General features: G+C 39.0%; 1 protein-coding gene across 1 annotated transcript in view; it reads left to right on the top strand.

The window, feature by feature from the left end:
* Positions 1 to 22,712, top strand: part of USH2A (usherin) — a 949,135-nt gene that overhangs the window by 338,111 nt on the left and 588,312 nt on the right. Inside the window, exon 21 of the mRNA XM_004700145.2 lies at positions 12,819 to 12,949. Coding sequence (XP_004700202.1) covers positions 12,819 to 12,949 — 131 coding nt within the window. The remainder of the gene's footprint in view (positions 1 to 12,818; positions 12,950 to 22,712) is intronic.

Below are 22,712 nucleotides of genomic sequence, written 5' to 3'. Positions count from 1 at the left end.
CACTGCAGCACTGACTCAATGGCAATGACAGTATATGAGCAAGAACCAATGATCCTGAAGGAGGTGTAAGCTGCAGTAAAGCATTAGCCCAAAACAAGACTCCACGAACTGATGGAATACCAATTGAAGTGTTTCAACTAGGTGATAGAGTACTGCATATGGAATCCAGGATAGGTAACTGTGTAGAGACAATAGCTGTATGGATAATTACCTTGGGGCACGGCCTGCTGGTGTAGTGGTTACACATTGGCCTTCTCCTTGCAGTGTCAGCCGTTCAAAACCACCAGCTGCTCCATAGGAGGAAAATGGGGCTTTTTATTCCCATAAATACTTAAGAGTCTCAGAAACTCTCAGGGACAAGCTCTGCTCTGTCCTAGGGTCATTTTGAGTTGGCATCCATGTGACAGCAGTGAGTTAGGTTTGTTTATTTGGAGGAGCATGACTGGGGAAAATGGGGAGATAGCTACAGTGAATATAAGAAAGAAGAAAATGTCCCCAAATTGATTGTGGTGATGATTGCACAACTCTTCTTAATTTGACTGAATTATTAAATTGTATGATATATGAGTTACACCTTAAAAAATATTTGCAAAAAGTGGCAGTTGTGTGAACACAATAAGGGTATACTGCATGGCTTAAAATAAGGAGAGGTGGGGTTCAGGGTTGTAGCCTCCCTCCATATTTACTGAACTGGGTGCTGAGCACATCATTGGAGAAGCTGGCTGATTACTAAGAAGAATGAGGCTTTTTCTTTCTGGGAAGCGGCTGGTGGGTTTGAACCAACAATCTCTCAGTGGTCCAATGCTTCCCCAATAATGCCACCAAGGCAAGGCTATTCAAATGGAAATGTGACCACTTGCCAGAAACTGAGTTTGGAGTAGTTGGGGATTAAAACTGGTCTGTGGTCCTTGTCTTAAGTGGTACCCATTCCTCTGGTTTGTTGCTGTTCTTGTTGTTACTTCTATTCCACCAGCTTGTCACAATGAGGAGAGAAGAAAAAAATATATTCATCCTAGAGAAGGAAGAGGAAAAGTAACCATTTTGAATACACACAAGGGAAAAGTAGTTATTTTGACAGGTGCCCAAAATGTTCTCTCTACACAGATCTGCCCTCCAAAGATACTGTTTTATCAGAGGATTATCTCATCTGGGGAATCCCACACCTCTTCAGCTTTTCTGACTTACGTAAGAGGAGAGAGAAAAATATCTTAGAAACCCATTTGAAGACCTCAGGGCAGTGTCCCAAATCCACTAAAAACTGAGATTCAATCATAAGATTGTAGTGTTTCCTCTGCTCAACACTTTACCACCATATCAACAGGGCTTCAACATAATAACAGTGGATTAATTTAGAAAGCTATGTGGTGCACACTGTATTTAAGAAGTTCTTAGCCCAAAGATCACGGGAGTGGAAATTAAGGCACTCACTAGAGGAAGCGAAACTCTTTGGCACAATATCAATAGCATGTAATAAAACACAAAGTCCAACTATTAACCAGATGAACATAAATTTGCCTCAAAAAGTCTCCCTCAATTCCTAATACATCAGTGACTCAATACATCATATCTGACTTCCAATTAAAAAAATTACATAGGATGCTTAAAGGGGAAGAAACACACACATACACTCTGATGAAGCAATGCAAGCAGCAAACCCAGAGTCAGGTCAGACACAGATTTTTAACTTAACAGATAGGACATTACAAATAACTATTATCCTTCAGCATGCTTCAATAAGTTCATGGAAAATTGGAATTAAAAGTAACTGGACTTTCCCACATACTTTTTGAAGCCCCATAGTGTGTTCAGGGCCCGATGGGAAAACCTAGATGCATGTGCACAGAGAGAGAATTTATAACAATGAATCAAAGAGAAGTCCTACGAACCACAAATGTCATAACAGGAGGGAAAATCCCTTTGGTGGGCTCATCAAAGAACTTGACAAGATATTGGACATCATCATGACACTTGACTATCAGTCTACAGAATCCCCCAAAACAAAAATGCGAAGAGAAACTTAATGAGTATTCTGAATATATAGGACACACGAAAATGTTACTTTTAGGAAGTAGGGATAGCAAAGGAAGAAAGATAGCAGCAGGGAAAGTTGCGGCTGTATGCTCCCATACAAGATTTAATTTAGAGCTCTGAAGCCCTGTAAAGGCTTGCTATAAATTGAAATCGACTTAATGGCAGTCACTTTTCCCTCTAGTTCTTGACACTAATTGTGTCCTTGAATCTTTGATTTTGTTCTCTTCTTTGCCTGGGGTGGAGAGAAACCAATAGTTGTTCATCTGATGGTCACCCCGAAGCTTTTAAGACTCCAATCTTGAAAGTAGGATGTCGAACATTCTCTTTGTAGACTGTCTGTTACACCCGTTGGCCTAGGTGTCCCCGTGAGCCACAGGATGAGCGACTCACTGCCTTCAGATGTTCGATTATGGCTAAGGTGTTTTCATAACTTTGCTCCCTGTAGTCTCTATTCATGAACATATTCAGAGCACATACAAATGCATATTTAGAACTGTCCTCTCTTAAACCTACATATACTTATGAGTGCGATTCCATCAGCATGCCCACCCTTGTTCAATTTGAGTGTCTATGCAGACATTTGGAGATTATTGCTTTCATTGTTTTCGTGGGATTATGTAAGTGATACTATTTATCTTTGTTGCTTTTAACTCTTTTGCTTCTCCTACTGTCTTCTTTGTCTGATTATATTTGTGTAGATGTTCCATTATTGTAATTTGCCTTTCCTTCACCCAAGTCAATACCTGGCTACCCTGGAGTTCGTGATTTACTTCTCTTTCCCTCCCACTCCTGTGTGTAAATCTCTTCTTGAATTTCTAGAGTAGTTGTATGGCACCATGTTTGTTCTTTTGTGATTGACTAACTTCAGTCAGCATCATGCCGTAGGTTCATCCATGTGATAAAGTTTCAGGGATTTGTCATTATTCCTGAAGGCTTCCCAGTATTCCATTGTGTGCGTGTATGACAGTTTATTTATACATTCTTTCCTCGGTGGGCACTTCTTTGTTCTTTTGTGAATAACGCTGTGATGAATGTGGATGTGCGCATATCTATTTGTGTCATGGCTCTGGTTGCTCTAAAGTATGTACTAGTAGTGGGATTGCTGGATTATATAATATTTCTATCTCCATTTTAAAAAATAAAATTGTAACTCCTCTTTTTCAAGAAGGTTTCATTACTTTAAAGTCCTACAAGCAGTGTATGAGGGTTCCAATGTCTGCACACTCTTGCCAACATTGCTGTTTTGTGCTGGAGCATTGCTGTCGATGTGAGGCTGAGATGGTGATGCTCTTTTGATTTGTATCTCTCTAATGGCGCATTAGGTTGCGGGCACATCTTCATGTATTTGTTGACCAACTGAATGTTTGCTTTTGTGAAGTGTCTATTCATGTCTCCCACTCATTTTTTTATTGGACTTTTGTTTGTTTCGTTGTTAATATGGTAAGATTTTCTATAAAAATCATAGATTATTCCCATATTTGATATGGTATTGACAATCCACCCCTCACCCCACCCCATCAGCATTCTGAGAAAATGCATTGTAGCATTTCAATGTCTTAAATTGTTTGTCTCTTTATTTGTGATATAACATATAGACTACTTTGGAGAACGTTTCGTGTGCATTGATAACGTGGTACATTGTGCTGTTGTTGATGTCCTTATGAGTCAAGTTGGTTTACTGTGGTATTTAGATCTTCCGCATCTTTGTTGTTGAGTTGCTTTATTCTTCAACAAGAGTGGTGTACTAAAGTCTCTTACATGTTGGGTTTTTAAATGCAAGGTCAGCATTTTGAAAGCACCAGCTACTCTGGGGGAGAAAGACGAGGCTTTCTACTCTCATATAGAATTACAGTCTTGAAACCCACAGGGGTAGTTCTTCCCTGTATTGCAGAGTCACTACAAGTCACAACCGACTCAATGGCAAGTTGATGTTATTGTTGTAGAGTTGTCTTTTTCTCTTTGCAGTTGCATTAAAAATTTGTTATGAATCTTGCTGTTCTTTCACTCACTGTGGTGATATTTACAGTGGATAAATTAGACTTAAAAATGTTGAAACCATCTGTCCAGAAAGACGTCCTTTTTTTAAACAAAATCATTTTATTGGGGCTCTTACAGCTCTTATCACAATCCACACATACATCCATTGTGTCAAGCACATTTGTACATTTGTTGCCATCACCATTTTCAAAACATTTTCTTTCTACTTGAGCCCTTGGTATCAGCTCCCCCTTCCCCTCATGAACCTTGATAAATTAGAATTTTTTTCATGTCTTACCCAACCAGTCTTTCTTCATCCACATTTCTGTTGTTTGTCCCCTTGGAAGGGGGCTTATATGTCAATCATTGTCCCTTGGAAGGGGGCTTATATGTCAATCATTGTGATTGATTCTCCCTTTCCTCTCCCACCTTCCCCTTACTCTGCTGGTATAACTACTCTCATTATTGGTCCTGAGGAGTTTATCTGTCTTGGATTCCTGGTGTTTCCAGCTCTTATCTGTACCCATGTACATGCCCTGGTCTAGCCAGAATTGGGGCGGGCATTAAAAAACTAGAGGAAAATTGTATGTGTTATCAGTGCTATACTGCACCCATACTGGCTTATCTCTTCCTTGTAATCCTTCTGTGAGGGGGTGTCCTATTGTCTACAGATGGGCTTTGGTCTCCTCTTCACCCTCCCCTTCACTGACATCACTCTTTTTGCTCTGGGTGTTTGATGCCTGATACTTGATCCCATTGACACCTCATGATCGCACAGGCTGGTGTGTTTCTGATGTGGGCTTTGTTGCTTCTCAGCTAGATGGCCACTTGTTTATCTTCAAGCTTTTAAGACCCCTGATGCTATATCTTTTGATAGCTAGGCACCATCAGCTTTTTTTAACCACATTTGCTAATGCACCCATTTTGTCTTCAGCAATCATGTCAGGAAAGAGAGCATCACAGAATGCCAGGTTATTAGAACAATGTGTTCTTGTGTTGAGGGAGTACTTGAGTAGAGGCTCAATATCTGCCTTCTGTCTTAACACTTTACATATAAATATATGTACATCGATATATTTCTCTATTGTTATATATAAATATATATTAAAATGTACATGCCTGTATTTAGACCTCTATAAATGCCCTTTGCCTCCTAATTCTTTCCTCTATTTCCTTTTACTCTCTTGCAAGAGGTACTCTTAAGAGAATGAAAAGTTTACTCCAAAGTGGGAGAAAATATTTGCAAATAAAAACCAAACAATGAAATTAGGCAATGGCAAAAGGTCACGTTCAACATGAGTCCATAGAGGAAATCTCAAACAGCAGAATAGGCACAAAGGGAAAAGGCACACAATCCCCAATTTCTGGGCTATTACCAGGCTGAGGACCAGATAATGTGGCATGAGCCAGACCAAACCCTTCAATTCATACATCATCAAAACCAGATGCAGATAACATCTGTGCTGAAAGGCCTCCCCACTCCACCCCCATGGGCCTTTAAAGCCCATAGAGGGGTGGGGGAAGAAAATTGACTGCAAAGGGGCTTCAGGGCATGAACTGACCCAAAGGTAGTATACTATTTATATATCCACAGAAAAGAAAGAGCGAGAATAGACCTCATTCCGGGTGCCAATCCTTGAGGGCAATGTTCCTGCTCCAAATAGCTCATTCCCAGAGATGACTGCAGGGCCAGCCTCAGCTCCAGATGTGACATCCTTTCCCTAGATAACAGCACTGCAGAGGAAAGCCCTGAAGATACAGTTGGAGAGAACAGCCTGTCTGACCCACACACACACACACACACACACACACACACACGGGAAAAAATCAAGAGGAAGTTCAACAAACCAGTGATGCGAGTGAAGCCACAACTCCTTAAGGAATCCCTATTGTAGACTTCTGATTTTGGGGAAGCACTTGGCACCCCATCTGAACTGGTTCAGGATTACTCATAAGGGGGCCAAACTTAATGTCTAATGGCATAAATGAGTGTGTGGGGGAGACACTAGACTGCTCTATCCCTGACAGCAGGAATAACAATGGGGACGTTAGGATGCTGACCTTTTGGAGACACATATTGAAGACTAAAAGGGTACATATGTTGCTAGGCAAGTGGTATCTCTATGTAACAGAGAGAGCACCATTGCTCTATGTCATGATCCCTGCTAGTCTTGTGGCTATCTATGTATCTATGTATCTATCTAGTTTCTATCTATACAAGATAGGCAGGATAGACAACCTTATGGAGATAACAACTGGTTCAACAATCCCTGGGGGGCATGTGAGGGGTGGGTGGAAGTAAGCAGTGAGTCAATAATGGTGGGTGTGATAGTTATATAATCATTTGTCAATTTGAGAGGATTAAGAATGAAGGCCTGGAGTCTAGCCTGTCAATCAGGTCATAACCAATGAGGCCTCTGTGTGGGCATGGCCTTCTCCTGAGGATTCTGGGAACTCCTGTATTCCACCTGGGAGACAGGAGACACTCTCTCTCTCTTGGCTCACTCCCTGTGAGACATTTCTGAGGTGAAGCCACATGAAGCTACCCTCAGTAGTCAGTTTCAGAGCAGAAGGAACTACATGGAGACCCTTGCCAGCACTGAGCTGCCTCTACTGCCACTGGATCCACAAGACTTTTCACCTACTGGCCTGTGATCTTCCTGTCTTCAGCATCATTGCATGTGTTCTGTGAGTCTGAAGAGGAATTTATAGACTGGTGCTGGACATATGGGCTAATATCGGACTTATTGGACTGGACTGGGCTGGGATGCTTTCTTAATGTACAATTGCTCTTGTATATAATGTTCTTTTCTATCACATGCGTGTCCATAGATTTCTTTCGCTAGTCCACCGGACTAGCACAAAGACTAAGGAGCACCTGACACAAGCCATGGTATTTTAAATTGCCTCAAATACATGTGAAATTTGAACATTGAAGAAGGAAAACTGAAGCCGAACAGGTGCATTTGAATTGTGGTTATGGTGAAGAATATTTAAAGTACCATGGACTGAGAAAAGGACAAACAAATTCATCTTGGAAGAAGTGTGGCAGGAGTGTTTCTTAGAGGCACGGAATGGTGAGACTTTGTCTCATGTACTTTGAACATGTATCAGGAGAGAGAAATCCGTGGAGAACGACATCGTGAAGTAGAGGGACAGTGAAATATAGGAAGGCCCTCACGGAGGACTGCCACAGTGGCGGCCACAAAGGAATCAAGCACAGGGAGAATTGGGAGGGAAGCACAGGGCCGGGCAGTGTTTTGCTCTGTTGTGCACAAGGTGACTGTGGATCAAAACCAACTTGATAGCATCTAACAGCACCACCAACAACATAGTTAAAGCTCAAAACATAACAAGGACAGGTAAAAGCAAATTACAGAAGTATATATGATTACCTTTCACGCCAAATTTATAAACAAAATAATCAAAATGCTGCACATTGGTCCATGGTAATATAAAAGTGTTAAAGTATGGATGGAAATGACCTACAGCATCTAAGAGTGAAGTCGAGAAGTGAATAGCGTGAGGAGGGACACAAGGAGCATCATGCTTCTCAACACAGGTGGTCAGTGAAGATGAGGAAGATGGAAGGAGATGGATTGATCACATGGTTGCAACAATGGGCTCAAACAAAACAATGTGGAGATGGTGAAGAACTGGATGTTGTTTCCTTCTGTCTTACATGAGCTTGCTATTAATCAGAACCAAGGCCATGGAGAGACCTAACAATAATATAGGGACAATAGGAGCCCCGGTGATGCTATATCTGAGCTAAGCACTGGGTTACTAACAAAAAGATCTGTGGTTTGAGCCCACCAGCCATGCCATAGGAGAAAAATGAGACAGTCACCTGTATAAAGGATTAGTTCCCAGAACCCTGTGGAGCTTTTCTATCTTTCCTTTATGGTGGTTTTGAATCAGACTTGACTTACCACAGTGGACTTTTAGTCAAAAGCAACTGATCGTCAAACATGATGAGTCCGTATGATGTGCATTTTAATTTCTGCATAGGGTCCATGAGGTAATCATCTCAGTGGTATAAAGAGAAAAAAATTTTGAGTGAGTTGAAAGTTGATCATAAGAAATCAAATAAAATTTTTCCTCTACTTATTCTTTTTATCTCAGGAGAAATTTCTGTAGATATGTGTAAAGTATTATATTTTAGTTGGACTGAAACTGCATTTATTTTCTGGATAAGTGTTAAAAACAATGCAAATTAAATGTTGAGTTAATGAAAAACACTAATACTTGCATATTTATTCAACGCTGTACAATATTATTCTGTTCTTTTTCCAATAATAATAATTTTGCTAAATATACCTATAATTCTTACTCTGATTTAATTTCATTTACCAAAATTTTCTTGAGTACAGGACAAAGAATTATATTCCCAGATTAAACAATAATTCATTTGTTTCCTCACTCTAATCTTTGCTGTCACTCACACTAATACTGTCCTAGTGTTATGACACATCAGTAGAGAAATGTTGCTGTGTCCGTGTCCAGTATTATAACCACATTATTAAATAGCTAGGACGTTTTTACTTTAAAGTTCTAGTTTTAATTGTAGATCATGAAATCGTGATAGAAAGACACGACAGAATGAAGAGAGCTGCATTGAACCAACAGAAGAAAGGAATTGGTAGAAATGTAACCCTGCTCTAGTCAGATTATTACAGATAAGGGTGATCATGTCTCTTGGCTCAGCTTTTACTGGCAGGTGTCTTCTTCTTTCACATCCTGGCCTATCCTACTGCTTCTTCTTCTGTATCTTCTATGTCTTTCACTGTTCCATTTTAAAAATAAATATTATAGACCTAGTTCCTAGTTACATATTGCCTCAGTCCTGTCTCCCCAAAATTTGGATTCTAGCCATTTGAGTCAACTGTAAAAGAGCTGATACCTAAAGAGTCTTAATTATCAGTTCCATAAGCTTTTATTCAGTTGTAACTATTAGTATCTAATTATTTTGGACCTATAGAAAGTGTTTCCCTGTTAACTTCTTTGTTCTAAAGCTCTCACCTACCTAGGTTTATGGTTTATAATAGTAACCTTTGTTTGCTCCTATATATTCCTATTATGATTATTTTTATTATTGATCCTATATTTTCCCATTATGATTATTTTTATTATTGCTTCTACATTTTCCTATTCTCAAATATAAGTATTTCTGCCAAAGGCTATTTGATATTTCTTTTCTGTGTTCCGTGTATTCTATGGATTTATAATAGCTAATTTGTTTTTCTAACCATCTTCTCTCCTGAGAATTAATTCCTCATTTCCAAATGATGGACAGACCTTTCTGCATTATTAATAGAGACTCAATTGTGCCTAAAACTGAACTTGTATCCCCCAGCTCCACATTTTATCCCTCAGCTGACATTTGTATTTGTTATTAATTTCATCTTTCTTGCAGTAATTGGTGGGGAAAATGACCATCTTGAACTCTCTTTCTTTTGACTTACCTCACCTCATTATCTACCTGTGTTGATGAATCTTTTCTGAAATGAATAGAATTTATTTTTTCCCCTCAGTTTCATTACTTGCTAGTTCTTAATTTATATTCTTCTCATTGTATTCTATAAGAGCACAGTAGTCTCTAAGTGGTTCTTCAACTAATTTTTCTTTGTTATTTCTCCCGACATCCTATCCATTAATTTCCCCCAAATACGCAATGGGCTGCTCTCCCCAAGGTTGGCATTTTGAAACCACGAGCCACTCCATGGGAGAAAGCTGAGGCTTTTCACTCCCATCCAGAGTTACAGCCTTGGAAACGCACAGTGCCCGTTTACCCGGTCCTTCAGGGTCCTTATGCACCAGCATGCACTGGATGGCAGGGAGGTTGAGTTTAAGCACCTCCTCCACTCAGAGGTCAATGTTTCTCTTTTTTCTGCTTACATGGTAAATCTGAACTGGTGGCTCAACTTTTTTGGTTTACTTATTAGGGCAAAATAAACTAGTATGAATATGAATATTGAAGGGTGTCTTGTTGAGGCTAAAAATTGTATTCTACAGAGTAAGAGAAGAGCCAGGGTGGACTAGGTTTAGCAGCAAAAACATATTCATGTGGACAGGAGTAAAAGCCTCAGAAAGTATGAGCTAATGATATGTCAAAATGAATAGAAAAAGAATGTTTAAATGTGGATCAAAATGTATAACATAGAAGATGAATATTCAGAAACTGTGATGGCCAGGGTAAATTTGAGCTGTCTTTGGGAAATTTGAGGCTCAGTTCTGACTCTAGCCTTAACTGCTCTAAAAAACAAAAACAAAACAAAAACAAACAGAAACAAAAAACATTACAGATGCTTCTAACACCATCTATTTTTCGGTCTTCGATTTCTACAAACTTCTCAAGCCATTTTTTCTTTGTATATAGACTGAAATGTGGTTGTTCCTATTTGTCTAGGCTCTACTTTTATATCCCTGCATGCCATGTGAATTTCCTGACTACTTCCCATAACTCCACATTTTTGTGAATAATTTCCCAAATACTTATATTCTTCAAAAACATGTGGATGCATGACATACTTTGTGAAACACTCTTTAATTTGGCGGGGTGAGGGGGCTAACTTTGTCTTTTATGTATCTCTTTACCACTTATCGCACCCAATGACGGTTTGTTTTGTTCTTTTAAAATTTCTACTGAACTAAAAATTTTTATCTTTAGAACTTAATGTTATTGTGGTCTTTCTTCTGAATTGTTGAGCCAAATACTCAAGAGAAGCTAGTGTTTTATACCACCTGAATTTGTACTGGGGGCAAATATCTCTTACGGGTTCCATAAACAAAAATTTCCTCCCTAACTTTTTTAATGTTGATGGGGGTCTTTTCCTTCTTACACATTATTTATATTTTTGTCTTTATACTATTATGACATTAGCCTTACCATGTTAGTGCAATTTTGTTTTTTATTGTTTTCTGTTGGGTTTCCTAACTGTGAAGCACAGGGGGAGTCAATGAATAGTGAGAATATCTGACGCAGGGATTATAGGGAATGCAGGAGTGAGCCCTGGGTGATAGGAAAAGGGGATTTCAGGAGTAAATAATGGAGGTGGGAGGGGCAAGCACTAGAACTCATTGTGATTGCACAACTCATTTTAAAGGTGATTTCACCATTGGGTGTGAGGGATGCTCTAAGTTGATGTGGTGGTGACTGTACAATGCCCCTTGATATGATTGAATGATTGAACTATTGAACTGTATATCTAAATATGTGCCAATAACTGTTGGGAGAGGAGAAAATGAAAATGTTCTATAAGTGCATATTGAACAAATGATAATCTGATGCTCACAAAATATCGTTTTTTCTTATTTCCAAGTCTTCATTAAAATTGATCCCTTGCCGGTAATATACTTATCATTGCCTTTCTCCTCACCCGGACTAAAAAAAATATGCTATACTCACATAGATACTGTGTTAAATGCTGAAGATGGGGAGATGAATTAGACATGCTTCTTAATCTTGAAGTGGTAGCCTCTCTTGATCTCAGCCTAAGTACACCTTATGAAAAATCTTGGGGAGAAACCATGATAGTACAGTGTCAGAATTCTCACCTTCGATTCAGGAGACCTGGGTTTCCTTCCTGGCCAATGCACTTCTAAGAAGAAAGACCTGGTGAACTACTTTTGAAAATCAGCCAAGGAACCCTTTATTATCACACTGGGACATTCTGTACATGGTCACCATGACCTAAGAACTGATTAGATGACAGCTGACAACAATAATATAAACCTTTGTAACCAGCCTCATCACAAGAGAATCCTCTCTTCTTCAAATTTTCATAACACTTATTGACTGTATTATTTACTCAAAACATTTTTGTTAATAATCTAGCATTGTAGTTGAAGCTTTTATTTGCTTATCTTGTATGTTCTTGAGCTGTTATATGATCCTCACAGTATGACTTGTGTATTCAGACATACACAGAACAAAAACTGTGTCTTTTATACTTTGCCCAATCCAATCCATTAAATGCATGCCTTATGCATAGAAGTAACTCCACGGTATATGGTAAGTAGGTGGTATTCTCAGGTAGAATGGAGTTGGTGAGGCATTTATATAACAAATAAAAAACTCACAGTGACCCTATAAGGCAGAGTAGAACTTCCTTTGTGGGTTTCTGAGACAGTAAATCTTTACAGAATTAGAGAGCCTCTTCTTTCTGCCACAGAGCCCTTGGTGGCTTAGAACTTTTGACCTTGCAGTTAGCAGCCCAGTGTATAACCCACTCTGCCAAAAGGGCTCAAGGCATTTAAAGGTCTCTAGTAAATTGCCCTTGCCTCCTCAATTGGGAAGAGTTTGATGAGACAAAAGCCTTGTGTTGTGGGCAGTGTTGGCTGATAGTTGGAAGGGTCAGTGGAGACTGAAATTCTGAAGGCTATAAAACACTTTTATTGGTTGACATCCCAAGAAATCCTCTCCATGGGCCACTTCTTTGATGGTTCTTTCTAGTTTGCAGCATCTATCACTGAATAAGGCCCCAAGTGTTCTTTCCTCTTATGTCAACAACAGTTCTTTTTATGACTGATAATATTTTCCTATTGGTACCCAATTTGCGGTTGATAAGAGGCCTCTGTTCATGTGTTTTGACAAAGTGTAAATTTTACAAAAGTGCTGGCTTGCAATTCTAAGTACAATTTGATATTCATATTTAAAGCCCAGTGGCTGGGATCACAGGGTCTTTTGCTGTGTGTCATTCTCTGACTGTACTCCCTGCATCATAAATAATAATGAAAGTAAATGTACATTTATCAGGAAGAATCAACAAAGCCTGGCACTGATTTGCTGATGACATCTGTCTCACCAGGCATTAAGACCAGCTTCCGAACAAGGGTGCCTGAAGGTTTGATTGTCTTTGCTGCATCTCCTGGTGATCAAGAGGAGTATTTTGCACTTCAGTTGAAGAATGGGCGTCCTTATTTCCTTTTTAATCCTCAGGTAAATAAATAACGACAAGAGATGTTTCTGTTGAGCATTTGCTAGGTGTCACTTATAGAATTAAGAGCTATGGTTTCACATTGCATCCATCCATACTATGAAGTGCACCAAGTGCTATGATTGTGCCATTTGACTAATGAAGAAAATGACACTTTCAAAAGTGATGTGACTTGCCCATGGCTATTATAGCAGTGCTAACTTTCAAACCCACTGTGTTAGTCTGGGTTGATTAGAAAAACAAATTGGTAGACATATGTGTATAAGAAAGAGATTTATGTAAAAGAGCAATTGAATATTGAGAAAACATCCAAGCCCAGTCCAGATCAAGTCTATAAATTGGATATTAACCCACATGTGCAATACCAATCTATAAAGTCCTCTTCAGACTCACGAAACACATGCAATGATGCTGAATACAAGAAATGACAAGCCAGTGGGTGGAAAGTCTTGTGGATCCAGTGGTGGTAGTACAGGCATCTCAGCGCCGGTGTGGGTCTCCACATGGCTCCTCCAGCTCCAGGGCTTTAGCATGGCTCCCTGTGTCTTGTCCACAGGAATGTTCCTCAGGGAGTGAGCGTGTGTTCCCGCCTCCACAGAGCTATTTATTGCCTTAGTGTCTCCAAATGAGGCCCTTAAACTGCGACCAGATTAACAGGCTAAACATCACCCTTCACTCTTAAGTCTCAAATTGATGAGAGATTGTGTAACAGCCACACCCACATATTCCAACTCTATGATTTACTAGTCTAACAATTGATCCCTTACCTTATAATTAATATCAAAACCAGAAAACTCCGGATGCATTTTTCTCTTGAAAACAAAAATGTCTCTTTCTTCATTATTTATTCCTTCTTCTTCTTTCTTTTTCTTCAGCACTAGGTATGTCAGTCTCATCAGGAACAACTGTTTTTTTATAAGCTGTGTACTATAATAGTTTTGAAGTCAAATATGACTATGCTCTTATTAAACTAGCAGCCTATTCAAAATAGGGGGGCAGGTAGGTATTTGGGAAAATGATGGTAAAAATGGTGTAGAAACCGTATCTGACCTCCTCTGACCTCACAATGAGGAAGTGGAAGCATCACAACTTAACCAATCCCTGTGAGGCAGGGGTCAGACATGGCTCCACCTTCTTTGTCTCTTTTACAAATGTTGACATCAATTGCACCTCCCCCACCCTACCCCTCCGAGGCACTCCTACTGTTCTGATGGGTTAAAAAAATCTATTGCAAGAGCCACACAGAACACACAAACCATACTCACAACTCTTGGGTTTATTAGAGAAGTTCAGAAGCTACATTTCAGAGTTAGAAATGCTAAGGATACAGTTCTTTAGTCCATAGAATCTCTTCTCAGCCATGATCACAGGCAAGCTTCTTTCTGGTCCTTGGATCCTTTGACCTCTGCCTTACTCAGGTCAGTGATACAAAGTTTTTGTAGTAATGCCAATCAATGCCTGAAAGTCGTCCCAATTGGAAAATAGCTTTCCGCTCAAAGGCACTCAGCATTATTCTCCTTGGATGGTGAAGTCCACCACTGCTTTTCACTCGGGTTCTTGCTTCGGCTGCTGCTGCTCCTTTGTTACACCTTGCCTATCTGAAATATCACAGTTCTGTGTCCTGGATCAGAGAGATCCAGTGTTGGGCTTTGGGGGTATGTGTTAGGCTCACTTCTCTAAAACTGAAAAATGAATGAACAGGAAATGGGAAGACTGTATGCTGGTAGAAGCTGAGCCAAATGACTCTAAAATGGGCTGAATGAATCCAAAATTGGGAATCCACGCAGGTTCCTGGGATTGGCAGGTAATGGAATAGGAGGTCCATGAGCCAGTGGCAGGACCCAAATCCAGTAATAGAAGTCAGGTAGCTTCCACACACTATAAACTAAGAGTAGGTCACACCTTGAATGAAACTTCCCTCAGTCTTTTTTTTTTTTTGATTGTGATAAGAGTTGTACAAACCCCCAATAAAATTATTTAATTATTAAAAAACAAAATTCAATTGCGGAACATTCTGGCTTACACTTTGCGCTGTTACATGATACTAGTATTTCCTTGTTCTTTGCAGCCATTACAGTATATTTTTAAGAGCGCTGGTGGACAGTGGATTACTCATTGGACTGCTAACCATTAGATCAGCAGTTCAAAACCACCTGCAGCTGCTCTGGAAAAAGATGAGGCTGTATGCCCTAGTAAAGATTTACAATTTCAGGAACCCTATACACAGTTGCTTTGAGTTGGTTTCAGCTCAATAACAGTGGGTTTTGGTTTGGGGATATATTAAATGCATTATCTTATTAATTAATGAGTTAATAAAAATCATATATTACTACAGATATTTCAATATAATCGAATTCTTTTGAAACCTCCTAGATTTTAGGCATCTTAAAAAAATACATTTTTTTAAATACATTTTTTAAAAGGAGGTCTCTCCCCCAAATAAAACAAGCAAATAAGAGAATACTGCAGTATGTCCACTTGGCAGGTTGTAACCCTGCACGTGCTGGGCCCCTTCAAGCCTTTGCACCTTCCTCACCTACTTTTAGAGTGGAGGCTCTCCAAGCTTTCTCCCTCAAGGAAGGCTTAAACCTGAAACTGGACCCTCTCCTTCTCCTCCCCGGTAACATCTTACGCACCTCTCTGCTGTTGCATTTAAAACAATGTATTCTAGTGATCGCTTTACGTCCTGCTCTCTAGGACCAGGTGCATTTGTCAAAGAACATGGCATCTAGTGGCTATTTGCGTAATCACTCCGGGCTTTAGAAAAGCATTCCTTAATAAAAGATGGTGTGTGACAAAAATAAAAAAGTGTTAATTCATCTTGGAATTAAAATGTGACATTACGGGAGGTGGAGAGAAAGCTGGGTAGAAAGGGGGAACAGACCATAAGGCTCTCCCACCTGGGGGATGGACAGCGGAGAAGCGAGTGAAGGGCCACATCGGACGGTGCAAGACATGACAAAATAACAACAGTCTTATCAAGACAGTGACCAGATTAAGGTATATTCTCTTAACAACTGCTTGGCTGTTTCACAGAAGATCCCATCATGGAGTTGACCATACTATATTAGATAATATCATGGGAGAATCCTGGTCGACCCAAATTGACATATAACCTAACTATCTCAGTGTCCAAAGGACACACTGCACTCCTGATCTCCTTCTTCGATGGTAATAAGATTAAGTGCTCCTGTGTCTGAGATAGCTAATTTTATACCTAGCAAAATGGCAAAGCCAACAAATCCCATTAGAATTTAATACAGCCTATTTGCATTTTTCCATGTAGTCATCTAGTAGGAGTTATAAAGACTATGTGTAGAAGAGTTAAGGCATAGCAATTAATCTAATGCACTGTCGTGACATGCAGGATATTATGGGTTATCAGAGCACAAATAAAGAGTCTTTTTTGTCTTACTGGTCAAGCTACTCTGAAACTGTGCTAGTTAATGGAGTTATAAAAACAATCAGTAAAAATTGGGTAGGCCTAAAGCAGTGGTTCTCAATCTATGGATCACGACATCTTTTGTGGTCGAACGACCCTTTCACAGAGGTCGCCCAGTTCATTACAGTAGCAAAATGAGTTATGAAGTAACAACGGAAATAATTTTATGGCTGGGGGGTCAACACAACATGAGGAACTGTATTAAAGAGTTGTGGCATGAGGAAGGTTGAGAACCACTGGCCTAAAGCATGTCTCTATATGAGAGCATTTAAACAACTATGCTTGGGGTGGTGTCAAGACAAGACTAATGTAGGTGAGACAGTAGAGATGGCACTGGGAATAAAGTTCCCAGTACTGTTAAGTTATGATGGTACACAAGGAAATTACTTGCTTAATGCACTGAGGCAAATCTATTATAGCTAGAGAACAAAGGGCAAGGAGGAGTTTGGTAGATTGAAATGCTGGGCAGTTACTGAGGCACTTATATGCATATATAAGGATGGAGACGCAGTTTTGATGTCCACCCAATGCACCTCCTTCGTTGCCACCGCACATTGACCCACGGAGGCTTGAATGCTGCTGGGATGCAGAACATGTTTCAGCCGAATTTTGTGACTAAGATAAACTATGAAGTTTAGCAGTGTACTTCTGAAAAAAATCAAACAACAAAAACCTTAGGCATCACAGAGGGGCATCGCCAAGCAGGAGGATGAGCATCCTCTTGTTCTGCTGTACATGTGCGGGGCCAGGCCAGCACAGCAGTAGCTAACAACACACAGTAAGCAAATATAAAGACTCCCAAGAACAATGAGAAATACCGTAACAGTTGTCTTCATTTTAGGTAAATGGGTATTTGTAAGCATGCACTATTGGGGTTTGTGTTGAGCCTGTGCAAAATCTTCTTTAACAGATTAAAATCTTCAAGTTAATAATTCTGATTTAAGTTATAAATTATACTTGTCAAACAAGTACCTGGCTTTATACTGGTAAAGATGGCACAGTCTTTGCTGTATATATTCACGCAGTTTCTGGGATTACACTTTAAGAATCCCAATGATCTTGGGAAGGAAAAAGCCCTACCAAACTCACTGTCATTGCTTCAATTCTGGTTCCCAGAGGCCCTGTAGAACTGTGTAGAACTGCCCCCCGTGGGTTTCCAAGACTATAAGTCTTCATAGGAGTAGAAAACCATATCTTTCTCCTGCAGAGCAGTCGGTAGTTTTCAGCCGCTGACCTTGTGGGCAGCAGCTCAACAAGTAACCCACTAGGCTGCCAGGGCTCCTTTGGAAAGGAGAGACCGTACCTAATAGACCATTGGTCTCCCTGTGTCCTGCGAGGCTTCCATCAGGAGGATTTAAGAAGATAGAGAATAATTAAATATAAATAAGAGAAAGACCTTATTTAAGAAAGAATGTACTGTAAATTGATGGAAAAGACTCAATTTACAGTCAAAATTAAGAAAAACTAGTACTTTCATAGCCCTTCTGTGTGAGTCATTACAGTCATCACCCTCTTATTCACAGTCACACCCCCGCCCCGCCCTGCCTGCATCTAACCTCCACAGTGACTCCATGAGATAGGCACTCTTCATTCCTCTTTTACAGGGGATGAGTTGCAGGCGAATGTAATTTTGAAGATCACTCAATTAGGGGACAAGAAATGAACTCATCCCAAGAAATGAAACCCCAGAGGCTGTGGTGCTAGCTGCAGTGCTTTAGTGGTTTTCAATATGACAGAAAGATGCGTAGGAATAACCTGGCTCATAGAGAAAACATCATTCTTGCCCCACAGTAGAGGATAATATTTCAGTGAGACTTCTGACCAAACCCAACATGAACTAGAAATACAAAGAGGAGACTCAATGGCGAATAGAGTTCTCATTACCGAATTAAGCTTAAATATGTAATGCCAAGATAACTAGGAATAAGCTTTACCAGCACCAAGTAGAAATCTTTCCAGCTAGACCAGAGGATGTGCACTGGTACAGATAGGACCTGGAAACACAGGGAATCCAGCACAGACGATCCCTTCAGGACCAGTAATGAGAGTGGTGAGACTTGGAGGGTGGAGGGAAGGTGGGGTAGAAAGGGGGAACCGATTATAAGGATCTACATATAACCTCCTCCCTGGGAGACGGACAACAGAAAAGTGGGTGAAGGGAGATGTCAGACAGTGTGAGATATGACAAAATAATAATAATTTATAAATGATCAAGGGTTCATGAGGAAGGGGGGAGTGGGGAGGGAGGGGGAAAATGAGGAGGTGAAACCAAGAGCTCAAGTAGAAAGCAAATTCTTTGAGAATGATGATAGCAAAAAATGTACAAATGTGCTTGACATACAATGGATGTATGTATGGATTGTGATAAGTTGTATGAACCCCCAATAAAATTGTTTTTTTAAAGGAAAAGAAAAGACATATTCCAAGGGGGAAAATAGTAATAATTGTTTGACAGTAAAATTACTAAAAGTTGAGTAAGAGGAAAAGTGGAATAAAAGTTTCTAAAATATCAACTTAGTAGAGTGAGGGGCACATCAGTAGGGCAATAGAAGCAGCTACGATCTTGTTTTCATAAAATAAATAGACAACAAATGTCGATTTTTAAATGTTGGGCAGAAAGTGTTTAGCTATTAATAGAATGAAAAGATCAAATTAAAAGGGGAAAAAGAATAAATCCTACATTTTTAGAAAGCAAAAAGAACCCAAAAATATATAGTTCAGCAAACAGATGAGTATCTAAGAAAAACAAATCTGGTTCTGTTTTTCTGTGCCAACCTGTTAATATCTGAGGGTACTTGGGAAGAAGCCAGATGGAGGAAAATCTTTCATCTTCAGCCTTATGTATAGGCTTTCAAAGTACACAAAGTGGGTTCACATTAATCATTGTTCTTGAAGTAGCCACTATTGTTCTCATCCTTGCCTTACAGAAAATGCTCAGGCTAGGGTCACATAGTGAGTTAGTGGTAGAACTGACAAGAATCTAGTGTATTTCATTGAATGCACCTTTTCTTAATAATGTATTGTGCTCCGGACACTGTGCTACGCAGTGATGCACAAGGAAAGCACCAGTGAGGAATGAACAACACGTCACCCTGCCGTCCTCCCTGCTGGGCCACCCTCTCAGGCAAATGGAGCGCAGTCTCATGCTGGAGACACCGCATGATCCAAAATGATGCGCCATGCTCATCACAGATTTGGGTTATGTGATTATCTCTTCTCTCCCCTCCTCTCTCATCCCCTCCCCTCCCTCTCTCTTTCTCTTTCTTTCACATACACATATACACACGCCCCGCTTTTTTAGAGAATTCATCAAAATGTGCGTCTCCAATTCTGAAACATGACTGCTATCATTTCTGGTATGATGGGACTACTCCTTAAAACTCTGCAGAATGGGAGGGCAAAGAGGTCAAACACTGGTTAACTCTGCTCGGCCCCAATATTGTCAGTATGGCACAGAAGTCACACTTTGAAGTCTTTTAGACTCTTAGTTGTCATCAACTTTATAGATATCAGATAGGCAACTGGTGTAAACCATGCGAACACCAGTTAACATGTTAACAGAGGATAAAGGTTCTTGTATAAAGATATTGAGACCACACGTGTAAGTAATTATGGGCATTTCTTTTATACACATCCTAGTGCTATTACATTTATTTATATTTTAAACACTTTAGGTGCCAACTAGTAATTTTAGGCTACATTCCTTGGCTTTGTCTTCAAATAAGGAAAGATTTATCCAGTGAAATTTTGTTGTACTCTTCAAAGAATGAATTAGTTGTTATAATATATCTTTTTATATAGACTAAAAAATCCAGTGAGGGGAGAGTCTGTGACTACTTTATCTGTACCCTTATAACCAGGAGTTTGCACAGACCCCGATCATAGTAGGTGTTCAAGTAATAAACATTTGTTGACATACTGACTGGCTGTCTAACTACTGTAAAAACATCATTACTCATGAATGAAGAAAATTACCCATTTGCTAGAATAAGATCTATAGGTATTTAACAATATATAGTCCCTACTTGTTGGGTTGTTTATTGGGAATTTTGACCCTTCAAAAAATTAAAGTGATTAGTTTTATCTTACTGTTCTCAACTCATTAAAAATAATCAACATTTGAATTGCTAAGATAGAAGTATCAGTTATTGTTAAAATTACAGCCTACCACACAGTAAAAAAGTACAAAATCTTTACATATTTGTTTTGGTCTTTCATGTTTTTAACTACTTGAGCATTGAACTTCTTAAATAACGTTGTCATCCTAAATGGAGGTCAGATGTAAAAAATCACATTGGTTTCTATCCAATACACTCAATTGAATGCATATTTTGTGGTAGGGAAATATTCTTTTTATATTTCAAATTTAAAATGTGCTTTCACATTATGGTCACTTAGAACTATTGTTAAGAGACACCAAATAGAAATTACTCCAATATTTAGCGGCTGCATTATCTGTTAATCTAATACTTGGCTACGTAATCTTCTCATTATTTGTTTGGTTAATGTTAATTCTGAAAACAGTCTGTCAGAGTATATTTTATTGATCAGTAATGGTTCATGTTACCTCTTCCACATGTTCTCTTCAGTGACATTAATAGAAAATCATATGACTTCTGGTTTCATTGTGAAAAGTATTTATTTCACATGTCTGATCCTTTTCAAGTTGGGGAAACATTCAGAACAAAACTGCATAAGATGGCACAACAGTTGATCTCTCTTAACATTGGTGGGAAAAGTAACCTTAACCTAGTCACCAATGATAATATTCCAAGTCACTCTGAGTATAAACCTAATTTGGCAAACTGAGGTTGTGTGTTATGTACTTGAATTTGTCTCCTATAAATGTGATTTCTGATGGAGAGGACTATTAATGCTTCAGATTGTTGCCAAACATAATATGAAGAACCACTTACTCAGACACCTGATCTTTAGAATGCAGCATCGTTTGTAACAATTTTAACGCTAACTAAGTACACTTTGATGAGACAGCATTTAATAAAATGCTCATTAATTTCATCATTAGCAAGGGTATGCTAAGAAGTAAGCCAGTTTCTTATGTCACGCCCAATTAGCATCCCATGCTAGTAATCCCATTAGTATTGTTGAATTCACTAATGGAAAAACTAATGGGCATGCTACCAGGGCACATTAATTGGGCACGACACCAGTTCTGGTTTTAATTATTAAACTACGATAATGAAATGTGTGTTTGTAAAATATTAAAATGTTGAAATAGGGTTGAAGAAAATAAAAGAAAGTACACAAAAGAAAGAGATTAGAAAAGGCCACCTACAAAAACTCACCGACTAGAAAATAGACTAACAAAATTGTCATCTTCTAGCTAAATGAGTTCTGTATAAAAGTTGGGATATTGTCCATAGTAGAAGTGGGCCACTCATACTCACCGGACTAAATACTGCTTTGGGGAAACATGAATTTCTGTATGTTTCTGCTCTGTATGAGAACTGACAGGAGCCAATAAAATGTACAGGATGAACATGTAGGTATATCACTGGAGATATTTTAGGAGAATACAAATGTTTTACCTTTGTTTTGCTTAGAGGGTATAAATTATATTGCATTTTTCCTTATAGACATTTAGCTATAATACATCAGATTATTATCAGGCTTGTCATTTTTAAATAACCATAAAATGAGAATGGCAACCTTATGTGAAGAATATAACCAATGTTGTTGTACTGTACATGCAGAAATTGTTGACTATGATTTGCTTTGTGTATTATTTTGAAAAATAAAATGTATATTAAAATAATAATGAATAGCAAACAAAAATTTAGGAGAAAGTTGGCATTGCTTTACATTTTGGGGGCGGGGGTTAATTAACAGGTTTTATTAGAGTTATCAAGCTGTCCGGGTGTTTAGAATGGAATGAGAGACAAGGGGCAGAGTGAGCGGACAGTGGAAGACAGAGTAAAGACGGAAGAGCGAGAGTAAGAAAGGGAGCACTGGACAGAGGAAGAGACTGGCCACAGGAGAAGGTGAAGACAGTCAGAGAGGATGATTGACATTTTTGCTTATATTTTCATCTCTGGCTTAATAGACACTAGATTATAAATAAACAAGCATAAACACCAATAAAGCCAAATTTTCTAGAGATGTACAAAATATTCCATTAATTAAAAAATATGGGTAATATTTTACCTAAAAGTATTTCTAGTTTTCAAAAGTTTGTGTGGTAGTAAGGTTTTATTATTGCTAAGGAAATCAACTTTATTATAAAATAAATAACCTTATTTTCTAAAGGTCAATATTTTCATTTAGAAGGTGCAGAATAACACTCTGCTCGCTCTACTTGATGG

Source organism: Echinops telfairi, unplaced genomic scaffold, assembly GCF_000313985.2.
Source record: "Echinops telfairi isolate 266 unplaced genomic scaffold, ASM31398v2 ScPeMD7_7424;HRSCAF=8462, whole genome shotgun sequence".
Lineage (NCBI taxonomy): Eukaryota > Metazoa > Chordata > Mammalia > Afrosoricida > Tenrecidae > Echinops > Echinops telfairi.
Note: the sequence above shows the minus strand (reverse complement) of the source record. Positions and strands in the feature narration are given on the sequence as shown.